This window comes from Acytostelium subglobosum (genome assembly GCF_000787575.1).
Source record: "Acytostelium subglobosum LB1 DNA, scaffold: scaffold5, whole genome shotgun sequence".
In the NCBI taxonomy this organism is placed as follows: Eukaryota; Evosea; class Eumycetozoa; order Acytosteliales; family Acytosteliaceae; genus Acytostelium; species Acytostelium subglobosum.
This window is the reverse complement of record NW_012236527.1, coordinates 1,264,187-1,286,909: the sequence shown is the minus strand read 5'-3', so window position 1 is coordinate 1,286,909 and position 22,723 is coordinate 1,264,187. Positions and strand designations below refer to the sequence as shown.

The following is a 22,723-nucleotide window of genomic DNA, read 5'->3' as shown; positions in this document are numbered from 1 at the left end:
ACCTTGCGCCTTTGTCGTTTGTTGATTTGATATCTCATTCTTTAGGTCGATCCATAACGCGTCATATTGCTGCCTGCTTGCCTGCCCAACCCCCTTTGCGCAAACACCCCCACGCAGCACTCTCATTCATTGTAATTCTAATCCCCAACCCACCGATCTTATAATATCTCTACAACAACAAATACTATTACGACTATCTCTATCACTATAACAATGAGAACACAAACATTGTTGGTATTGGCCACATGCTTGTTGGCCGCCAGCTGTGTGGTGCTTGCCACTCAGCCACAGCTCCAGACATACCCATTGACAGTCAGCTCGATCTCTGGTCTGTTCACAGGTGTCTACCAGAACCAAACTCGTGCCTTCCTCGGAGTGCCCTACGCCCAGGCACCCGTCGGCAACCTGCGTTTCCGTCCACCCCAGCCCATTTGGTACAACTGGGGCATGACCTACGCCACCCAGAACCCGCCCTCATGCTACCAGTCTGGCCTCCCCGCCACCTACAACATGAGCGAGGACTGCCTCTACATGAACATCTTCACCCCCAAGTACGTGTCCCAGGACGACGACCAGTTCTTCTCGCGTCTCCCCGTCATGGTGTTCATCCACGGTGGTCGCTACTGGACCGGTGCCGCCACCGACTTTGACGGCAGCTTGATCGCCCCAGTCGGCGACGTCATCTCCGTCGTCATCCAGTACCGTCTCAACATCTTTGGTTTCCAGTCATTCGACTCTAACACCAACCTCGGTCTCCAGGATCAGCAAGCTGCCCTCAGCTGGATCCAGAAGAACATCCGCGCCTTTGGTGGAGACCCCAACCGCGTCACCATCTACGGAGAGTCTGCTGGAGGTTCATCTGTGCTCCACCACTTGACCATCCCCCAGTCCTACCACTTGTACGACCGTGCCATCATCCAGTCCTCATGGCAATGGTACATCCCCACCGCCACCACCTCCCGTGACAAGACTGTTGCCTACGCCGCCACCAAGGGTTGCAACATCACCAACTCCAACGGAACCCCCAACGTCAACGGCGTCCTCGAGTGCATGCGTGCCCTCCCCGCCCGCAACATCACCCCATCTGCTGCCCAGTCTGACTTCTTCGTCCCAATGGTCGACGGCCGTCTCATCGACACCCTCCCATTGACTGCCCTCAAGAACGGTCAGTACAACAAGCACGCCGAGGTCATCATCGGACACAACTACGACGAGGGTAACTTCATGGCCTACTCGCGTCTTGGCTTCGTCGGACCAACTGCCAACGTCACCGAGACCAAGTTGAACGACACCATCGCCAAGTACCTCAAGGTGTACTTTGCCCAATCCGACGTCGACAACATCCTCAGCTGGTACGTCCCATCCGTTGCCTCCAGCAACTGGTACGGCGGCGCTGAGTTCTTTGGCGACTACTACATCACCTGTGGCTCCATCCTCGCCACCGAGTACTTCAACCGCGACAACATCAACTTCAACTCATACATCTTCAACTACTCCTCGCCAAACTACCCCGCCTCGCAGCCATACTTGGCCGCCTCCCACGGTAACGAGTTGCCATACATCTTCTTCCGCGACGTCTACACCCCATACCCATTCTCCACCGGCGACTACTTCATGGCCTCCAGAATGAACCGCGCCTGGACTGACTTTGCCGCCAACGGAAGCCCAGTGTCTTACCTCTCCCAGTGGCCATCCACCTACCCCAACGCCATGTACTACGGCCCAGACCCCACCGATCTCGACGCCCAGGTCCCATACCTCAAGACCATCTGTGAGAACTGGAGACCATACTTCCTTGCCTACTAAATCCCCTAGTCGTCAGGAGCAGGTACACGCATCACGCAAATACCATACACACGCCTCCGATTGTCGCCGAGGCCTACTTCTTCAAGTTGTCTGCCGCTGAGGGCTAGCCCTTCGCCCACAAGCCCCTCTCCACACTCAACTTACCAATTACCCTCGGTGTCTTAGGCATCGATCAATAAACATTCAATCAACCCAACCTGACCCAACCCAATCATTCAAACAATCAACTCCTCAACAACAACTACATCAGCATCACCGACCACAACACCTTACCAACATTTCGCCCGATGACTATTCCCTAACTGTAAGCCAGGCCCAAGTAATAATAAATGATCATCAACATCCATTCTTTAGTCTATTCCATAATACTATGTGCTGCCATTCAACATCAATGCTAGTCCACTTCTCCCTTAATGATCCAAAAACGAATGAGCCCTGGGCTTCATGATCACATGATTGACCACACTCCTCTTTTGTAAAGTGAGCTAATAATGATGTATTAATCAATCAGTCAGTCGTCAGTCGTCAGTCAGTCAGATGGATGTGAGTGGCACCTGGTGGTCGGTCACTACCTGCCTTTCTCTCTTAGGGAGTGAATGCCAATCAAAGATCAATGTTGATCTCACTCGCTCACTCATTCAATCACAATCAAGTTTACACATTCATCATTGATTGAATGATTGATCGAAGATGTGGAAGATACTTAATCAATTGCAAACGAGGGCATCATCATCATCACTATTGTTGACACCAAGTGTTGCACCACCTCCTCACACATCCTCATTCATCACCAAGCAACAACAACAACAACCTATATTGGTTGCCAGCCAATCACAAACTCATGACAACAACAACAAGTCGTGTGTGACAAGTTTGTCATCCAAACGGACTTTGGTCAAAGTCCCTGCACTCTCGGCCATCCTACAGACGCCACATCTTATACAGCAACAACAATCAAAGATTGCATCGGCCACAGCCACAGCTACAGCCACAGCCACAGCCACGACCACAAGCATCCAAGTCTTGAACAACAATACAAACAACAGACAACATTACTCGACAGCATCATCAACGTCATCATCTTCACCAACAACAACATCGACATCAACTTCATCGTCCACAACAGGCGATATCAACTCACCTGGTGAGCATGGATATAGTCGATTCAAGGATGAATTCGACATGGTCAACACGATTGGAAGAGGCGGGTTTGGCGTGGTGTATCGATGCATCAATCATTTTGACCAGGTCGAGTATGCTGTCAAGAGGCTGGCGGTACATAGTGGCGACCCTGCCATCGCTCTCAAAGAAGCACGTACCATGGCCAAGTTGAACCATCCAAACATAGTACGTTACTACTCAACATGGATGGAGCCAGCACACCTACATCCCACCGATGATACTACAACTGGCATCAATGATGAGGATGATATTGGCGAATGGTCAATCGATGACTTGGACGAGTTGGATGAAGACGAGTTGGACGAAGATGACCCTGAGGACGAGTGCATGTCGAAGACCCCGCCCATTGGCTACCTGTTCATTCAGATGGAGCTGTGCGGCAAGGGTACATTGAGATCATGGATGAAGCAACAGCAACAACAATCACAATTGGGATCGAATCAGGGTGAATGTAAAGAGATAATCAAACAGATAATCAATGGACTGCAATATATACATCGACAAGGCTTTGTACACAGGGACATCACACCGGACAATATCTTCCTGTTCCACACGCCCTCCTCATTGCTGGCCAAGATTGGCGATTTCGGTCTGGCCGAATCATTGGATCATCTAAAATCTACAATGATGTTTGATCAACATCTACAACATCATCGTGGCGCACCTATCAATAATAAGGCACCAGTTGGAACATATTTGTACACCAGTCCCGAACAAGAATCAGGCCAATCATACAATCAGATGACCGATATATTCAGTGTTGGCGTTATATATTATGAATTGTTGGCGTGTTTCAAGACGGAGATGGAGCGAGTAATGTCATTATCAGCACTCAAACGTAATCATACACTTCCATCCAGTTTCAAATTCCAGTATCCCAAAGAATCAACATTCATTGAGCGTATATTACAACCCTACACACTTAGACCATCTTCCAGTCAATTGATCAATGATCAATTCCTGCTCCAACCCCAAGTCTTTGGTCCAACAACCAATGCTAGTCTGATGTAAATAAATAATATTATAATTATCAAACTCCAACTTCTTGATTGATTGATTGATTGGATGATTGATTGGAATAGATCCAGTTCAGTACATAGTGAGGATGGGACTATTCCAATCAATCCTTCAAACAATTAGTAATGACTACATCATGATGATCATAATTAGTCATTAAACAATTAAGTTGATCACTAATTGGAAGTTCAATGAATTTAATTTTGGAATTTTTTTAATTTAAATTGAATGGAACACACATTTTTGATGAAGTTGTGATGAGTTGAACATCACTCACTTAATTTCACTTCATCACAATTCTCATTCATCTCCATCATCAACATCACTTAAGTGTACATAATTTACAACATTTATATATATTACATATTACATATTACATATTACATTTACATATATTATATTATAAAATAGAACAGTAGAGTATATTAGATTAGAATGCCTACTGAGAAAGAACAAGCAGCATCAAAGGACGCTCAACAGCAGAAACCAGCTGAGAAGAAGGTGCCCAACAAGAAGAAGGATGAGAAGAAGGATGATGACTTGGTATGTTATTAATTAATAATCATTCATTGATTGATTGATTGATTCTAATATATATTTTTATTTGTTTATTATTATTTAGTCACCAGAGGATGAGAAGTTAAAGGCCGACTTGGAGTTATTGGTCGAGCGTACAAAGGATAGCAATGCAGAGATTGTATTGGCATCGCTCGAGTCTCTAAAGGGTGAGATCAAGTCTTCAACCAGCTCAATGACATCAGTGCCCAAGCCACTCAAGTTCCTCAGAGCTCACTACAATACAATGGTTGAGACATACAAGACAATGAATGAAGGCAAGCCAAAGGTATGTTTATTGGTTGTGTCTACGCGAACAATATATGATGATGTCACTAACTCAATCAATCAATCGAACTACTCAATCTAGAAATCATTGGCAGATATACTCTCAGTGTTGGCAATGGCGAATGGTAATGAGGAGATAAGGGATACGTTGAAATACAAGTTGCTGGGATCTGGCGAACAGATATCTTCATGGGGTCACGAGTACGTCCGTCATTTGGCCATGGAGATTGGTGTCGACTATGACATCCGCAAGGTCGAGAACCAGTCTGTCGACGACCTGCTGGCACTGGTCGACGAGATCGTCCCCTTCCAGATGGCACATAACGCCGAGCCAGAGGCCTGTGACCTGCTGCTCGAGGTTGAGCAGCTGCCCAAGCTCTTCAACTTTATCGACGAGAACAACTATCCCCGTGTCTGTCTTTATCTCACCAGCGCCGCATACTACGTGCCAGGCCCCGATGACATCAACATCCTCAAGGTCGTCGTCGAGATATACATCAAGGTCAAGCAATACCCAGACGCTCTCCGTGTTGCCCTGAGGATTGGTGAGCCAGCTCTCGTCTCCAACATATTCAGACTCGCTGAGAAGTAAGTTTAACTTACCCTTGCGTCATGTGACCAGTCAGTCCACAGTCATGCTAACAAACTCACTCATATAGGAACACGACCATTCTTCAACAGTTGGCATACATTGCCGCCAGACATAAGATTGTTCCAACCGATGTTGACATCTCTTCGGTCGAGGAGATCATTAACAACACTCATCTTAGCGAATACTTTTTGAACCTTGCCAATGACCTCGACGTCCGTGAGCCCAAGCTTCCAGAGGACATCTTCCAATCGCACCTGGAGAACTCCACCGGTGTCGCCCCCGAGTCGGCCAGAATCAACCTTGCCTCCTCCTTTGTAAATGCCTTTGTCAACTGTGCCTTCACCAAGGATAAGTTGATGACTGAAGATGGTATGTTGTTCAGCATATTACTTTGATTGATTGAACATGACTAACATCAACAACAGAGAAATGGTGGTACAAGAACAGAGATCTCGGTATTATGAGTACAGTCGCATCGCTAGGAATGGTTCATTTGTGGGACATTGACAATGGCCTCAACAAGATTGATAAGTACCTTACGTCCACCGATGAGAATGCAAAGAGTGGAGCTATATTGGCAATTGGAATCCTTTCATCGGGCATTCGCAGTGAGGTCGACCCAGTTATTGCGCTGAATGTCGAGCATCTCTCCCATCCATCCGTCACAGTCAGGACGGCCGCCGTGCTGTCGCTGGGCTTTGCCTACGCTGGCACTAGACGCGAGGACCTCCAGTCCTACATCTTGCCAATCGTCGAAGACAACTCTGTTGGAATGGAGCTGGTTGGAATTGCTGCACTTGCTCTTGGTCTGATCTACGTGGGCAGCTGTGACGACTCGTTGTCCACCCTGTTTGTCCAGACACTGTTGACTCGCGACAAGACCTCCCTCACAAGCTCCTACTGCCGTTTCCTGCATCTGGCCCTTGGTCTCCTATATCTGGGCAAGCAAGAGGAGGCTGAGCTCACACTCGAGACACTCAAGGCCATCGAGGGTGCCCCAGGTGAATACGCTCGTCTCACATTGGAGAGCTGTGCTTTCGCCGGCACTGGAAACGTGCTCAAGGTACAAAACATGCTCCACCTCTGCTGCGACGGTAAGGAGAACCCCAACCATTCGTTGGCCGTCCTCTGTATCTCGCTGATAGCCATGGGTGAGGAGATTGGCTCAGAGATGTGTCTCCGTTCCTTTGACCATCTGCTCCAGAAGGGCAACATCAACATTCGCCGTGCCATCCCAATGGCCCTCGGTCTGTTGTCTGCCTCCAACCCACGTATTGCCGTCATGGATATCCTGTCCAAGTTGTCCCACGACCAGGACCCCGAGGTTGCCCAGGGTGCCATCATTTCTCTCGGTCTCATTGGAGCCGGTACCAACAACGCCCGTATTGGAGGCCTTTTGAAGGCATTGGCTGTGTTCTATGCCAAGGAGACTCATCTCTTCTTTGTCCGCATGGCACAAGGTCTCCTCCATCTTGGCAAGGGTACTCTGACCCTCAACCCATATCACAGTGATCGTAACTTGATGTCACCAGTTGCTGTCAGTGGTCTATTGGTCCTTCTTCATGCTGGTTTGGATATTAAGAACTGTAAGTCAACTCCCAATCAATCAATTAACCTTAACTAACATGAACATCATTTCTAATCAGTGTTGTTTACAAAGGCTCACTATTTATTCTACTCTATTGTCCTGGCGATTCACCCAAGAATGCTGATGACATTGGATGAGAAGCTCAACCCACTGCCAGTGTCTGTGCGTGTTGGACAGAGTGTAGATACAGTTGGTCTGGCAGGCAAGCCCAAGACCATCACCGGTTTCCAGACACATACCACACCTGTACTAATAGGATATAGCGAGAGAGCAGAGTTGGCCACTGACGACTACATTCCATTGTCATCAGTCTTGGAAGGTATCGTTATTTTGAAGCCCAACCCTAATGCCACCCAAGAACCAGCTTCAAAGTCTAAGAAGTGATTGATTTAGCGATTGAACGAATGAATGAATGATTGAGCGAGTAAAGTAGCAACACAGCAACAGCAAGAATAAGCAACAGTATCATCGACATCGAACATTGCGCCTAGAGATGAGTTTAGACAACAACTTCATCTGAATGATCACACAAACAAATATATATTATAATAAATAATCTCTACCATCCATGTCTATGAACCAACTTCAACTTGTTACAGCAGAAGAAGATTCCTTCATTGGTTTCTAATTTGGCTATGGTACAGGCAATTGTAGATATTCTCCAATAACTGAGTCTGCTTGTCCAACTGCTGCAGCGTCTTGTCAACCTTGTCGTTCAGCTTCTGTACCTCTATGTCCAGCTTGGTGTTCAGTTTCTGTATCTCTGTCTCCACCTTCTCGTCCAGACCAGCCACCGCCTGGCCAATGTCGCAGGTCATCACCATCTGGTTCTTTGCCCACTTGATATTCTCCTTGTTCTGATCCGTCAGATTGGAGACTATCTTTGTCAGATTGTCAACGTTGGTCTTCATCTCTGATGTGTCAATTGCGCCAATGAATTGATTGATCGATAGCATTTGAGGTGTCATTGTGTTGGGTGGTAATGGAGTTATGGATGTCGGTGATGGCAGTACCAGTGCTTTGTCGTTTTGTTCTTGTTTAAACTCTCCAGGTATAATCTTTGGTTTCTTGATTGCTATTGTCAATGCCATGGTTGTTGTTAGTGAGTGACTCTGATGGCTTCATCGCCAACTCAGCTCTTTGATTGATTGACCTACCAAATGTTAACTTTCTTCCTTCATTATGTACATCTTCCTTCCTCTTGTTATTGGAGCTACAAGTGCTTCCTGCTCCACTTCCACTACTACCACTGTTGTCTTGTTTGATTGGTTGGATTCTCTTGTCGGCTGTCTTCTCTGTCTTTGGCTTTGATTTACATTCGATACAATTGTCAACGTATTCTTGACACAGCTCCTCTTGCAAATGGCTCCATAAATATGTCCCTACAATAAGAGGTAATGATATGTCGGTCAGTACTTCTATGTAAATATCTTGTCACAATGATATTTCTGAACCGATCTATATACTTCTTATATATTTCCTCATCAGAGATGCATCTTGGTGTCCACCATGGATATTGTGTGCCTCTGCCATCACTGCCATTGCCATTGATTTGACGACCACTCTCTTTGGTGGAGCTGACCCTCCTTTAACAAATGTTAGTACATGTATTGGATGATTGATTGATTGATTGATTGATTTGTTGTATCCGTACTCTCTTTTGGCATTGCATATAATATACCATCGATGACAGTGTATGAACTGCTTTGGAAGATCTTGTCATACTGTTTATCGAGGTACTCTACAGGTTTAATTCGTTCTTGTTTCGGTTGTTTGTGATAGGTGATAGCTGCAAAGGCAAGAGCATCATCCATTTATAACTATATTTCTTTCTTTGTATGTATTATAAGTATGTATAAGTATGTTTAAATGTAATGTTGCTGTTATGATGATGTTGTTGATATGTATGTATGTGGGATGTCGTTCTAGAATGAATCACCCTTCCCAATTCACTCACATCATGATCCGCGCCAAACACTCAATATCATATCATTTCCACAAAGCAACACTTCACACACAACTCAAGATAGATTGATTGACAGATGAAGATAGATAGTTACTATCTATCTGTATTCACATACATAAACTGAGAATTATATATAATATATATTATCTGTTTGCAAAACTTTATATATATCATTGATTGATTGTACAACAAGTAAAGTAATGATTGTTTAAATGGATGGTCGGGCGGTAGAGTTGGATTGGTTAATGTATATACAAAGGACGGTGAGGTAGTGTAATGTAATGTATATGTTAGTGCAGCAGTACAATAGGGTTGGTAGGAAGGAAGGGGAACTAGTTCATCACTGGCAAAGAGTCGTAGCCATTGGTTGCCGGCAGTGCTTCACGCTTGGAGTAGTAGGGTTCCAGTACGACATCCTTTGGGAAGATACGTAGTTTGGGTTCGCCAGTAGTGGCATCGATAGTCAATTGCATGATCTTGTTGAACAGTGGACACTCGGACAAGAAGTCTGGTAGGGTCTTCTTGGCGCCGGCAGTGTCGTCCGCCTTGACCAAGTAGTGACGAATCTTCTTCTCGGGGTCAGGATCGTCTACCTTGTAGCCAATGGCAAAGTGTCCGGCATGTCGCTCGCTGAATCGGATGAGGAATGTGCCCACCTCCTCATTGATAAGTGCCTCCTCCACGCTCTGACGTGAGATGAAGCCGTAGATCAGTCCCGACTGCCACATTGAGCAAACGTGGCGCTGGTATCGCAGCTTCTGAAGACTCTTGCCAAACCAGCTCCAGAAAGTGTCGAACAGTGCCTGAGTGATGAGTGCGCGTGATCCAAAGAACTGCGAGTGCAGGTACATCAGCTCGTGGCGCGCCAGGTAGCGAGTGGGCTTGATAGAGTCCTGACGAGTGGCTCTGAGGAAGTGGCGCTGCAGCTTGTTTCCGAATGATGCCCAGGCCAGCTCGGCATTGTTGCCAAAACTGTCTTTCTTGAGCAGCGTGCCGTCACTCTCCTCGTACTGACACTCGTTGGTGATGACGATGAAGGGGCTAGTTGGTGGCGACTCGATGTTGACGGCTGTGCTGCCAACGACCTGCACCTGCATGCCAAACTTGAGCGTTACCGGGTTCTTCCTGGTACCATTGAGGAACTTGAGGTGATATTTTGCCAATCGCTGTGTCTCGTCCATGCTGACTACCTCAGTCTCGATGGTCTTGGGCGTGGACGTTGTCTTGGAGTTCTGTTGGTTCTCAACAATCATTGTCGCCTTGACCTTTCCAATCAGTTGGAGTTCAGTTCGTGTGCCGCTCAGCAGCTGGACAACGACAGGGTCATCCTCCAATGGCTTGCACTTGGTGATCACCATGGGGAATGGCTGATCAATGACGACCAGCGCAGCAATGGTTGGTGGCGGACTCTGTGGACGCACCAGCAGCTGCAGCTCCTCATGGTACAGCTCAAGCTGTATCGACTGGATCGTCAACTCGTGTAACAGGAACACGACGTTGCGGATCTCCTGTGGCGACAGGATGAATGTCTGGTCGATCTGCGTCAAAGATGTCAGTTCGGCATCGATCTGCTTCTTCAAGGTGTTCTGCTCGTTGTCCAACATCTGGAATGTCTCCTTCTGTGGATGTGCCAGCACTTGCTTCTGGACCATCTTCATCTTTTCCAACTGATCCTTCTGCGCCAGGTGTAGCTTCAAGCACTCATTGATGATCTGTTGATGTGGCTGCAGTGGCTGATTGCCAAATGGCACGAGCAGCAAGTGTGGAGGCAGGGGGATTGGCTGGTTGCTGGGGTTTGGCGTCGATGTGCTGCTCTGAACCTGGTGTTGGCGGGGCTGCTGAGTGGCGGCTGCATAAGCTTGATGTGCCACATATGCATTGTCCTGGGCACCACCGCCATTGGTCGGGGATGTTTGGATAACAGAGTTGGGTGGCATGGAGTGGAGAGGCTGCAACTGGAGCGGGGGTGATGAGTGTGCCGCAGTCTGGATCTGGTGCGCGGCGGACATTTGCTGCTGGAACTGCTGTTGTAACATCATTTGCTGTTGTTGCTGATGTAGATCGGCTGGATGAGCGTATGATATCGAAGGCGAGATGATCAATGGCGTCGTAGTTGTATGTTGTTGGTTCATCTGAACGATTGGCATTGGATAGGATTGTCGATGTTGTCCTTGTCCCTGTACCACGCCTCCATTGGTATATGTTGTTGGAACAATATGTTGTTGTACCTGTTGATGTTGTTGTTGCTGTTGCTGCTGTTGTTGTTGCTGCTGCTGCTGTTGCTGTTGCTGCTGCTGCTGTTGTTGATGTTGTTGCATCTGTTGTTGGTGATGATGGAGTTGGGCCTGTTGCTGTTGGTGATGATGCATTTCAAACAAGTTTCCAGCTGGCGATGAGTTTGGATCATTCTTCATAATGAATGACGACTGTGATCCATTGCTAAAGAGAGTTAGTTAGAGTGTGATGAGTGATGGGCTGCCACCCTGGGCCAAACGATCACCTCAAACTTACTCTAGGAAGGTCATAAGTGAGAGCAGGTCATCACTGGTTGTGAATCCATCGGCTGAAAGATCATCAACCTCTGCCTTGATGTCTGGAAAGCTTGTGTTGGCGTTTGATTGATTGGATGAAGACGGGCTGTCGTCCGCTTGAAGTGCCTCTATAGTTCTCTTTTTGGTCATCTTGTCGTGTCTAGTGTGGTGTGGTTTGTTCGGGTCGATCGGGTCGGGTGGATAGTGTAGTGCTAAGGTGCTAAGTAGTGGGTGTTGATGATGGATCAATCAATGAGTTAGTCGTCTTGGGGGAGGGGGACCGAACGAGTTTGCATATATGTGAGCTCCAATCAATCTTACCTTATTTGGGTTGATTGGTCGTTTGTACAAATGAATACTCTAAGTTTGTTATAAACAAGAGAGATATTGATTAATTGAAATTGATCGTGATGACTTGATTAAGTAAGTTGTTATTCGTTAATTGCTGTTAAGATTGAATGGTCCTGTGAACTCTTGAATTCTGAAAGAGACAAAGTACGAAGGAATGAATGATTGAAAGTGAGAATGAAAGAATGATTGAATGAATGAATGAATGAATGAATGATGTTTACAGAAGTGATTGAAGGATGGTCTCAAAGATATATAATCAACAACAAATGTCCATAGATGGTATGACCAAATATTCTATCTCCATTATCTTCACCATGGTGATGAGAGCTACAGCTCGCTACCCTAGCTAGGGTAGGAATGCATGCTTACACAACAACATCACTAGGAAGAGAGAACAGTGTTCTGATTATGATAATTGGACAACTAGTTTCTCTATTATCATAATGATTGAATTATTATGTGGTATATATAATGTCCACTGAGTTAGTGCTCTGATGGAAGTGAGTGTGTGTGTGCGTATGACGGTCCGGTCCAAGGGATAGAGACACTCACACACACACACACACACACAATCACATCCAATCATACACACACTATCACACACACTCACTTCCATACACAAGGTGATTGGTGGTTCGTAGGTATTGAGCGGGAGGGAGATAACATTACCTTTTGATTGACGCAGTATTAGGGCAGAATAATATTATGAGTCCTCAAATGAAAGATACGGCACACGTGTGATCACTATCAACAACGCCACCATCAACAAAAAAGAAGCGCAGTTACTCACTTTTTCCTGGTCTAGATTGTCCTTTAGAATCCCAACCAATCCTATCCTAAACCTTACCATTGGGTAATAGTATGTGTTTTGTGGGTTTTTGATCAAAACACTTACCTTATTAAGACTGATGGACCTGTGGGCTGTTTAGTTTTAAGTTTTGTTTTTGAACACAAAACAGTGCAGAGGGCTCGCTCATGTATTTGTGAGTTGATTCAGTGAATGATGCAAAGGTGAAACAAACACACATAACTTTTGATTGATTGATTATTATTGTTATTATCTGAAGAGTGTTGGATGGCATTGGTCATTGGATCAGTGACATCATTTGACCACGGCTGTTTGTCTTTGGGCACCCATTGACCTCGGAGGTACAGGTATGATTGAGGTTTATTAGGTTGATGATGTGATCATTACTTGAAAGACGAATACTTTCTTTTCGAAGGAACAATCCACAACCTATCATCATCATTTAACTTTGATATGGTTGGCTACATGATGTCCCGGGTCATAGGAATCACATCATTATTGTTTAGTCAAACAATTACAAGGATATCAAGGAGGTATCTCAACCTGTCAAGCTCAAAGTACATCATGGGTTTGATTACGACTCATATTGTTCTAGAATACAGCCACACAACTTCATAAGTTGCTAGTTCGCATCATAACATTATGTTGAGAGGGAGACACAACAAGGTTATGACTCTTGGTGAACATCACATTGTTTAGTGACATCTAAGCATACAACAACAACAACAACAACTCTACAACAATGACAACAATACCAACGAAGTAATTAATAATATATATTATTATTTCAACAACAGTCAAAGAAAGTCCAATCAACTACCAAAAGACCAGTCACTCAATAACTCAACAGCAGCATCAACAACAACATGTATACATCATCTTCGTCCTTTTACCCTTGTTGTTATCGTCAATATTGATTGATTAACCCTTAATTGATTGATTGATTGATTGAATGATTACCCGACAAATGTGTGGATGTGGGTGTGAGTGTGGTGTATGAGTGTTTGTTTGTGATTGAATGACTGATCGTTTTAGAAGTGTGTGTTGATTGATTGATTGATATATGTAGGAGGGAGGGTTTGGTGACGACCCATCAACCCATCATGATAGTAATTATCAGTTCTAACTGTAATGGAAATTGTGGAATTTGATGACAACTATATGGACCACCTCTTACATCATCAATATTCCCCAATATGGTTACCACCCTTGATCAAACTAACCAACTGCTGGTTAATTAATATGGAGTTTGGTAGTGAGCCGTGAGCCAACTACCCACCCCCGACCCTTGAGATATCCGTCAGAGTTCCTATAGACAATAACGAGAACAACACTGTTGATCATCTTTAAAAGAAGCGTTTGAGGAATGGTTGTAAATTGATTGATGGGTATGTAGGTGGGAGGGTAGTTGGTAATGTAGGGTAGTATAACTACTTAAGTTTAGTTAGTGATCAACTATAGTATTAGGTACCCCTCACTATTTATACTCGAGTGATCACAACTATAACATCCAGTCAATTTCCAATCTATAATATATTGTATTACTAACTGTACAACTAATTAACTATAACTCATAAAAAATGACCATTATTAGTAAGTTTAATGTTATTGATAAAGAATTGAATGATCAATTAACTAAATATAATGTATGATCTCTAGACTCCCTTAGAAACCTTGGTAACTTCACCTCGATGCCATCAACATCCAATGGACCAAAACCAGTATCCAACTCGACCACCACCCAAGTCTCAAGTCCACTGCCGTCATCAATTGAACAATCTTCTAATCATGTAACAGCATATTGGAGAATGTGGTAATAGATAGACACCAACAAATGGGGCAAAAAGTCGTGACAACCAATCGATCAAGGGTTGATCAAAGACTATTTTGTTTGTAATAATATACATGTAATAATATTAAAGTTGGGGAGGGATGGACGAATTACCTGGTGGTTAATACATCATCTTCCAATTCACTTAAAAAGAGGATGTATTTTTAGTTACTAACAAGGCTGGATAATGTTATTGTGCTCATTCCCTCAACTTGGAAAAATGAGTGTCATTCTTATTGATGTCATACATGCATCTCTAACTTTCGTGTTTGGTTTGGGATCGATACCTCATCTGAGGTGGACCACTCTTAGTACCACCTCAAAAATGATGAACACCGTTTATCCAACAACCACGAGAGCCTCGACGGTTCAGGATCATTCCTTGACCGTGTGTGGTACTCCCCCCAAACGCGCATCAACGAACGACCAATAAATGACCAACAGAGCAGTGGCTATCAAATTAGAGCTGGGTTCAGTTGTCGAAAGCTTTCATATTGATGTTTGGGGGCGATCGAGATCTCGTTTTTGTGCTCAAAATTGCCAAACGACGTCAAGGTGTTTAAGATGGTACACTGTTGGGGGAGGATGCAAAGGTCCCGCGGGACTGCACCTCAAACATCACACCAGTTGCCCTGACGATTGACAACCTCTGTTGCAAACACATGCTCCCGGGTGGTTGTCGACACTAATAATAATAAATTTTAGTGATTGTCTGTCTGTTTGTCGTTCTTTGATAGAGTTAGTGTGAGTTAGTCAAAGACTGTGAGAGGATTGATTGGTCAGTGATTGAGGTTGATGGTTGGGGGAGGGGTACTTTGTCTTTGACACACTTGATCATCCAGACACAACGCGACACGACAAGACACTTCGTGATGGGAGCAAATATTATTTAATAGCCACAAAGGCAGAATTATTCTTACATCAATCACAACATTAACACAAATTATTATTATCTCTATTGTGATCTAGTATCATTACATCGTTGTTACATTAATTCAAATATACTTATATAACCACAACATACCCGTACCCGTACCGATCATTCATACAATCAACCTTGTTCTCATATTAACTACCTACTAGTTGACCCTCCACCTTCATCATCATATTCATACATTAATACATTCATACTTTATTTATTTGATTAATTAATTAATTGATTGAAGAGACAATAATAATTCTTTAAAGAATGTCTCTGTACAAATTCATACTTGCCAATATTATATTGGTTATATTAATATGCTCCATGGTGTCCAATGGTCAAGGTAAGTTAACAATTAATTGATTGGACTAAAACAAATACTAACTTTACAATCAATTAAACAACATTTAAAGATCTGGATATTACTGTACAAGTTTATGACCATCATCCATCAAAGAATGAGAATTTCCAAACATGTAGTGATGGACTCAGTCTAAACACTGTCCTCGAGGATCTTCCAAACGACAAGATTCCCCGTCTAAACCCCAACCGTGGTGATGATTCTTGTATTGTGGACCCATCCCTGTTCCCATCATTCTTCCAACCAACAAACGGTATCAACAAACCACTCCAATTCAACCTCTCACTCACCAAGAACAAGACCGCCTACTCTTATTCCAACGAGAAGTTCTTCCCAATCAACTACAAGGGATGGGACGTTGACAAGAGCTACCGTAACTACGCCGATCGCTCAGACAACTACCAGAACTACCATTTCTGCATGAAGTGGAACTCATTCTTCACCTATGCTGGCAATGAAGAGTTCAACTTCCTCGGTGACGATGACGTCTGGATCTTCATCAACAACAAGTTGGTAGTCGATATCGGTGGAGTCCACAGTGCAGAGTATGGCTACATCAAGCTGTCCACTATATCTGGACTCGTAAAGGGCCAGATCTACTCGTTCGACTTGTACTTCTGTGAGCGTCACACCTACAGCTCCAAGATTTACTTTGACACCAACATCATGGTCCAATGCCAGAGAGACTACTGTGGCACCTGCAACGGTGTCGGAGAGTGCTGCAATGCCGCAGTTGACTGTAATGATGGAAACCCTTGCACCATCGATGCCTGTCCCAAGCCCAACACTCCAGGCATCACCAAGGACAACTATAAGAACTACTGCACTCACACACCAGTCAAGTGCGCTCTTACATCCACCTGTTTCAACTACCAGTGCTCAGATGTTGACCACCCATGTGGTAACAAGACTGCTGTGACCTGTCCACAAAAGACCTGCAAGAAGCCACCTGTCTGTGTTGAGGGCTCTGGATGCCAGAGCTTCGACTTGTGTACCTCAACACCATGCACCAACTCGGTCTGCCAGGCAGGCACTGGCGGCGCCGCCGACAAGTGTATCGATACACCAAAGAACTGCACTGGAAACGATCCATGCCAGATCTACTCCTGTGACCCAGTCAAGGGATGTGTCTCCAAGTCGATGGTGTGCACCCCACCTGACAACTGCACTCGCTCGCAATGTGTCGCTGGAAAGTGTGTCAACACTGTCATTCCACCAAGTGAGTGCAGCTCTTGCAAGCCAAAGAACTGTTATCTCAACACCTGGGACAAAGGTGCATGCAACTATACCAAGGATCCATTGATCAACGACAATGATCCTTGCACTGATGACACTTGTGATGAGACCAACGGTGAGATCAAGCACACTCCCAAGTCGTGCTCTGGATGCCAGACCTGCCAAGCCGGTACTTGTGTCGACAACAGTGCGACCTGCAAGGACGACGGAAACATTTGCACGAACCAAGTGTGCACCAACGGCACCTGCGACTACCTGCCAGTGTCTTGTGATGACAACGATCCTTGCACCATCGACTCGTGTGACTCGGTTGCAGGATGTATCCACAACCAGACCACATGCCCAGAGCCCACCAGCCTTTGCCTCAACTCCTTCTGTGAGCCAGGCAAGGGATGCACCACCAAGAACATCACCTGTTCCTCGGACAACTTCTGTATCGACGCCTTCTGTGACGACCGTCTAGGATGTGTGGTGCTGGAGCATCGTTGTGTTGCCGACAACCCCGACTGCTCATACGGCATCTGTAACAACGTCACACAGGCATGTGAGTTCCACGAGTTTGATCCCAAGCCATTCAAGTGTAACAAGGCTGCAGTCATCTCGACTGGTGTCATTGCCGGTGTAGTCGTAGCCGCAGCCGTTGCACTTGCCGCTCTAATCTATGGTGGCAAGAAGGGTTATGATCACTGGAACCAACATCGTAACATGACCAATACCGGTACCAACATGAATCCATTATATCAACCAAGTCCCAACAACCAAGTGAATCCATTGTTTGTTGATCCACAAGGTGGAGTTTAAACATCCTATTATCTTTATCTCTATATATCTAATATTATTATTAAAACCTAACATAAGAGAGGTATTATCTCTTATCTTCGAATGTATTCCTGAAAGTGTCACTCTTCAAATGGTCGAGGGCGAGGGCGAGGGCAAGGGTTGAGGGTTGAGGGTTAGGGTTGAGGGTTTTAAGAGTGAAGTGCACTTGACTGACCTTCATTGCATTGTCAATCATATATATATTGATATACATCATAAACATAATCCAACAGATACTATGAAGCTGGTATGATTCAAGTCAATCATTGACCAACAAACAATCATACTCACAATCAATCACTCATTCAATCAATTGCAGAGTAGTCTAGGTCTGACACCATCGTCATCATGCTATCTGTTACACTTTAAGAACTGTAGAATATTGTTAGATTGCTCATTGGAATGTACTTCTTTGTTACAATTCTTACCAGTGTCACCTGTTGTTAATTGCAAGTCAACGGCAACATCGACATCTACAGCATCTACCGCATCAACATCATCGACGTCAACAACAGATAACTCATTGAAGAATAGTAGTTGTTTCAAGAGTATCAATAACATTGTATATATAGACGCTGGCATCAAGTATCATACGCCACAGTTCGATCTCATTGACTTTGCCACTGTGGACATCATCCTGTTGTCCAACTACACCAACCTCTTTGCACTGCCATACATCACCGAGTACACCTCATTCAATGGCAAGATCTATGCAACCGAACCCTCAGTCCAGCTTGGCAAGTATGTCCATCATCATTACTCAATCACTCATTCAATCAATCAAGTCCTAACCTTGAAACAATCACATTCACAGACTGCTACTGGATGAGATGATACAGTATGACAAGCACAACAAGACATCGAGGAATCAACATTGGCAATCGAGTAGCTTACTTAAACAGATTGGCGCAGCACAGGCTCACAGTGCCTTCAAGTATGCGCCACACTGGCGCGAGCTATACAACAACTTGGACACAGAGAAGTGCTTTGAGAAGGTACAAACAGTGCGCTTCAATGAGCATCTTGTATGTATCTTTATCTATCGCGCCAGCCCATACAGTGTCTAACCAACATGCCCTCCACTCCACCTGATCCAGCACTTCTACGGATTCTCAATCAGAGCTGTTAGCTCTGGATACTGCTTGGGCGGCTCAAACTGGATTGTCGAGTCAAGCTCAGAGAAGTTTGTTTACTTGTCCGACTCATCACATTATAGCTCTCGCTATCCTGAACCATTGGATCGCGAATCAATTGCCAAGCCGGACGTGCTCCTCGTTGCCAAAATGGCACAGTATCAGTTGCCATTTGGTGATGCCATCCAGGAGTTGTTGTCAACAATTGGCAGTACATTGAGCAGTGGTGGAAACGTTCTGATACCTACCTACTCATGTGGTACGGTGCTCGATCTGTTCGAACCGCTCTCCGAGTATCTTAGCAAGGTCGGACTGACATTTGCCAACATGTACTACTGCTCCCCTGTATCAAAGTCCGTGTTATCATATGCTGACATCTACTCCGAGTGGCTGAGTCGGGCCAAGAAGGAGCGATCATACATGCCCGAAGCACCATTCCTCCATCAAGACATGATACGCAATCAACACTTCACTCCACTTCAACATATATCCTCAAACTTCCTTCCAAAGGGTAAGTATGGCTGCCATCGATCAAAATGAGTGGTGACGCGGACACTGGCTGACTATCAATCACAATCAATCAATCAGATGGAAGTGTTATGTTTGTTGGACATCCATCATGCAGAATGGGAGATGTTGTACATATGATCAACCTCTGGGGGGAGAATCCAAAGAACGCCATACTCTTCATTGAACCGGAATACGACTTTAAGAAGACACTGTTACCATTTGGAAATCTACAGTGTCGTGTTCAGTTCATCCCTATCGATCCACGTCTAGGCCATTCAGAGGCCAATGATCTAATCCAGGAACTATCCCCAAGCACACTATTAATACCTTATCAATACCAATGTATGTAGTCGTCTTGGATTGGTTCCTTCCACCCAGGATGGACAATGACTAACAACTTCACATTCATTCAGATGCACTAAAGAACAAACAATCGAATGGAAGAGAAGGCGTGACGACTATACTCAATCCAACTGATGTGATCAAGGTCCAATCAAACAATCGACAACGTTTCGAACATGGACATATAGACAGTTCACTGGCACAACAGATACAACCCAAGACACTCTTTGAGAACAACACTTCCAATAATGGCGAAGACAGCATCACGGTGGCACAAGTTGAGGCTGTTCTATCACTCAATGACAGTCAATACGTCCTGTCCAACCCTACATTCTCCGATCGTAGTCGTCTATCCCACTGGAAGGAGAAGCTATTGTGGGGAACACTCTCTGTAGAAGCGATCATCAAGCAACTCGGTGTCGTAAGTGATCCATTCCGACTACAGCACAATTATCATGACGTGACTGACTGACATCTAATCCAACCTGTAGAAGGGATTCAAGAATGTTACGACAGACATGGAGAGTGAGTCGAGTAGACTCAACTCCAATGCATCGGCAACCATTACAATCAGACATGTTGTGGCTGGCAAACAGGAGGAGACCATCGTTCGACTGTCACCATCCAATGCTAGCATCGAGACCTGCAGTGAGGAGACCAGAAGAACCATTATGGATATCATCGCAGAGAGTTTAATAAACTTGTGATGATGATGACGCCTAGAGCTTGGCCTTGAGCTGAGGTCGTGTCGATGATGCGCTCACTGATCCACCTGCCTTCTTTAGAGCCATCTTCTCAATGAAGGATGGGAAGATGGGTTTGATGACTGTGGCCAGATAGTTGCTGAATGGGAAGACGACCTTCTTGCGTCTGCCCTCGATTGATGATACCATAATGTTGCAGCAATCCTCCAATGACATCCTCTTGCTCTCGTCCTCATTGAACTGAACGGACTTCTTCTCGGTGGCACCAAGAGAGTGAGTGCGCATTGGTGTGTTGACAGAGGTCGGCAGCAGCATTGTAAAGTCCACCTGAGGCACCTCCATGCGCAGTGACTCAAAGAAGCCATTGACTGCAAACTTTGACGCGCAGTAGCCTGCCCGCAGAGGCAGTCCCAGCTCACCAGACACCGACGAAACGACGGCAATCTGTGGCTTTGTAGCATTGGCACCACTTGATTGACTGATCATATGAGGAAGTGCATAATATGTTGTGTACATGTATCCAAAGAAGTTGATGTTCATCATGTCGCGATAGACAGAGAGGTTCTCAGTCGCTGTGAATAGGTTATGATATGACACGCCAGCATTAAGTATGAGCAAGTCAATCTTTTTGAATCGTTTGATGGTCTGTTCAATCAAGCTCCTACATTGCGATGTAGTTCACATGTTAGCGAATGTTGAAGAATGTCATGAGTGTCCCTCTTGAGACATACTGGCAATCTGATTGTTTGGCTGCGTCGTAGCCAATCACTATACATTGATTGCAACCTAGTTGCTTGCACTTCTTGGCTACAACATTGAGTTTGGTGACATCTCTTGATGCCAATACCAACGTGGTCTGTTTCTTGCTTGCGTAGATATATGCTAGTGCTTCACCAATGCCTGAACTAGCACCAGTGATCACAACAACTCTAGATTGTTCGTCTTTATTCATTATATGATTATGATATCTGTCTTTGTTTGTAAATATCTGTAATGTTTGATGCATGAAATGATTGATTGGTCATTCATGGAACTTTGATGGACCACACACGAGGCCAAAGATGGTCCCTGTCGTTTATTGAATGCCGCCAGACGTCTATGGTCTTGGTGCATAATGTAGATGGTGTCACTGTTACATGCACCATCTTGGATTGATTGGCTGATTGATTGTCCACCACGATTGATGGACTTTAGAGATATATACATAATGTATGAATGAAGGAAGGAAGGAAGGAGGAGTGGGAGATTGAATGATTGATGAATGAATGAATGAATGAATGATGCTAAGGGATACCCAACATCAAGGATTGGACTAAGTACTATTTCTACGTCATCATCTGTGGAAGACACCAAACCACAGACCCAGGAAGATGGCAAGGGCGATGAATGTGATTGATAGACAGATGACCAGGAAGAACACTTTCTTTCGATAGGATGTCTTGTAGACCATTGCATCTTGTAGCTCGTCTACAGCCACTTCAACATTGGCATCGGCCTGCACCACATTGGTGTGGGCAGTCTGCAATTGTTCACCTTGCTCAACTACCAGTTCAGAGATATCACCGACAACCTCTTGAAGTGTCCTCAGATCGTCGACCAATTGTCTTGTGGCCTTGTTCCTCTCCTCGATAATATCATTATAAATCTGTTCCTGATCGATCAATTGTCCGCCCAGGCCAAACGTCATGTACTTGCTCTCTTGATCCTGTGGCGTCCTCTCTGGACTTCCAATCATCTGTGGGTCTCTATACGAGTTCCTGTGGAATTCAATCGACTCTGGGTCATTGATTGGATTGTGCTGGGCCTCTTTCTGATGTGCAATGTTGATCAACTCTTCGTAGCGATTGGTGGCATCGCGCAGGTCTTTGATTATCTTGTCCTTTTGTATCTTGGACATGTTGAGTCCTGGTTGCTTCAACCTCGATGATATGAGCTTTAGATTCTCATTGATTGTGACTTTCTTCTTGTACAGCAATGATCTGAATGTGTTGGTATCTCTTGATGTACCAAWTATCCTTTAGTTGTTTCTCGAATGCTGTTATATCAGAGTATGTCTTTGACAGAAACTGAATCAACGAGTTGGCATCCGTACTATTTAAATTCGTTGTTAGCATTTGATTGATTGATTGATTGAGTGAAACAAACATACTTTAGTAACAATGGTGTCCTTTCTTCATTCAT

General features: G+C 44.8%; 9 protein-coding genes across 9 annotated transcripts; 5 read left to right on the top strand and 4 right to left on the bottom strand.

The window, feature by feature from the left end:
* Positions 1–213: 213 nt before the first annotated feature.
* Positions 214–1,806, top strand: SAMD00019534_032780 (hypothetical protein; the record flags this gene model as incomplete). Its single annotated transcript, XM_012901411.1, has 1 exon — positions 214–1,806. One exon carries the CDS (start codon positions 214–216, stop codon positions 1,804–1,806), a length of 1,593 nt encoding a protein of 530 aa, XP_012756865.1.
* Positions 1,807–2,496: 690 nt separating this feature from the next.
* SAMD00019534_032770 (hypothetical protein) lies at positions 2,497–3,996 on the top strand (the record flags this gene model as incomplete). Its single annotated transcript, XM_012901410.1, has 1 exon — positions 2,497–3,996. A coding segment is annotated over one exon (1,500 nt), but the record flags the coding sequence as incomplete, so codon positions are not given.
* A 444-nt stretch (positions 3,997–4,440) lies between these two features.
* SAMD00019534_032760 (hypothetical protein) lies at positions 4,441–7,412 on the top strand (the record flags this gene model as incomplete). The annotated part of the gene is made up of 6 exons (XM_012901409.1): positions 4,441–4,548; positions 4,628–4,849; positions 4,931–5,436; positions 5,508–5,809; positions 5,866–7,026; positions 7,087–7,412. 6 exons carry the CDS (start codon positions 4,441–4,443, stop codon positions 7,410–7,412), a joined length of 2,625 nt encoding a protein of 874 aa, XP_012756863.1.
* Positions 7,413–7,642: 230 nt separating this feature from the next.
* SAMD00019534_032750 (hypothetical protein) lies at positions 7,643–8,119 on the bottom strand (the record flags this gene model as incomplete). The annotated part of the gene is made up of 1 exon (XM_012901408.1): positions 7,643–8,119. One exon carries the CDS (start codon positions 8,117–8,119, stop codon positions 7,643–7,645), a length of 477 nt encoding a protein of 158 aa, XP_012756862.1.
* Positions 8,120–9,326: 1,207 nt separating this feature from the next.
* SAMD00019534_032740 (hypothetical protein) lies at positions 9,327–11,675 on the bottom strand (the record flags this gene model as incomplete). Its single annotated transcript, XM_012901407.1, has 2 exons — positions 9,327–11,433; positions 11,506–11,675. The coding sequence occupies 2 exons, from the start codon at positions 11,673–11,675 to the stop codon at positions 9,327–9,329; spliced, it is 2,277 nt and encodes a 758-aa protein (XP_012756861.1).
* A 4,086-nt stretch (positions 11,676–15,761) lies between these two features.
* On the top strand, positions 15,762–17,977 carry SAMD00019534_032730 (hypothetical protein; the record flags this gene model as incomplete). Its single annotated transcript, XM_012901406.1, has 3 exons — positions 15,762–15,780; positions 15,851–17,807; positions 17,893–17,977. The coding sequence occupies 3 exons, from the start codon at positions 15,762–15,764 to the stop codon at positions 17,975–17,977; spliced, it is 2,061 nt and encodes a 686-aa protein (XP_012756860.1).
* A 114-nt stretch (positions 17,978–18,091) lies between these two features.
* SAMD00019534_032720 (hypothetical protein) lies at positions 18,092–20,545 on the top strand (the record flags this gene model as incomplete). The annotated part of the gene is made up of 7 exons (XM_012901405.1): positions 18,092–18,100; positions 18,173–18,594; positions 18,668–18,878; positions 18,951–19,497; positions 19,575–19,838; positions 19,910–20,259; positions 20,330–20,545. 7 exons carry the CDS (start codon positions 18,092–18,094, stop codon positions 20,543–20,545), a joined length of 2,019 nt encoding a protein of 672 aa, XP_012756859.1.
* Positions 20,546–20,563: 18 nt separating this feature from the next.
* Positions 20,564–21,533, bottom strand: SAMD00019534_032710 (hypothetical protein; the record flags this gene model as incomplete). Its single annotated transcript, XM_012901404.1, has 2 exons — positions 20,564–21,203; positions 21,274–21,533. Coding segments are annotated over 2 exons (900 nt in total), but the record flags the coding sequence as incomplete, so codon positions are not given.
* Positions 21,534–21,875: 342 nt separating this feature from the next.
* SAMD00019534_032700 (hypothetical protein) lies at positions 21,876–22,723 on the bottom strand (the record flags this gene model as incomplete). Its single annotated transcript, XM_012901403.1, has 2 exons — positions 21,876–22,539; positions 22,692–22,723. The coding sequence occupies 2 exons, from the start codon at positions 22,721–22,723 to the stop codon at positions 21,876–21,878; spliced, it is 696 nt and encodes a 231-aa protein (XP_012756857.1).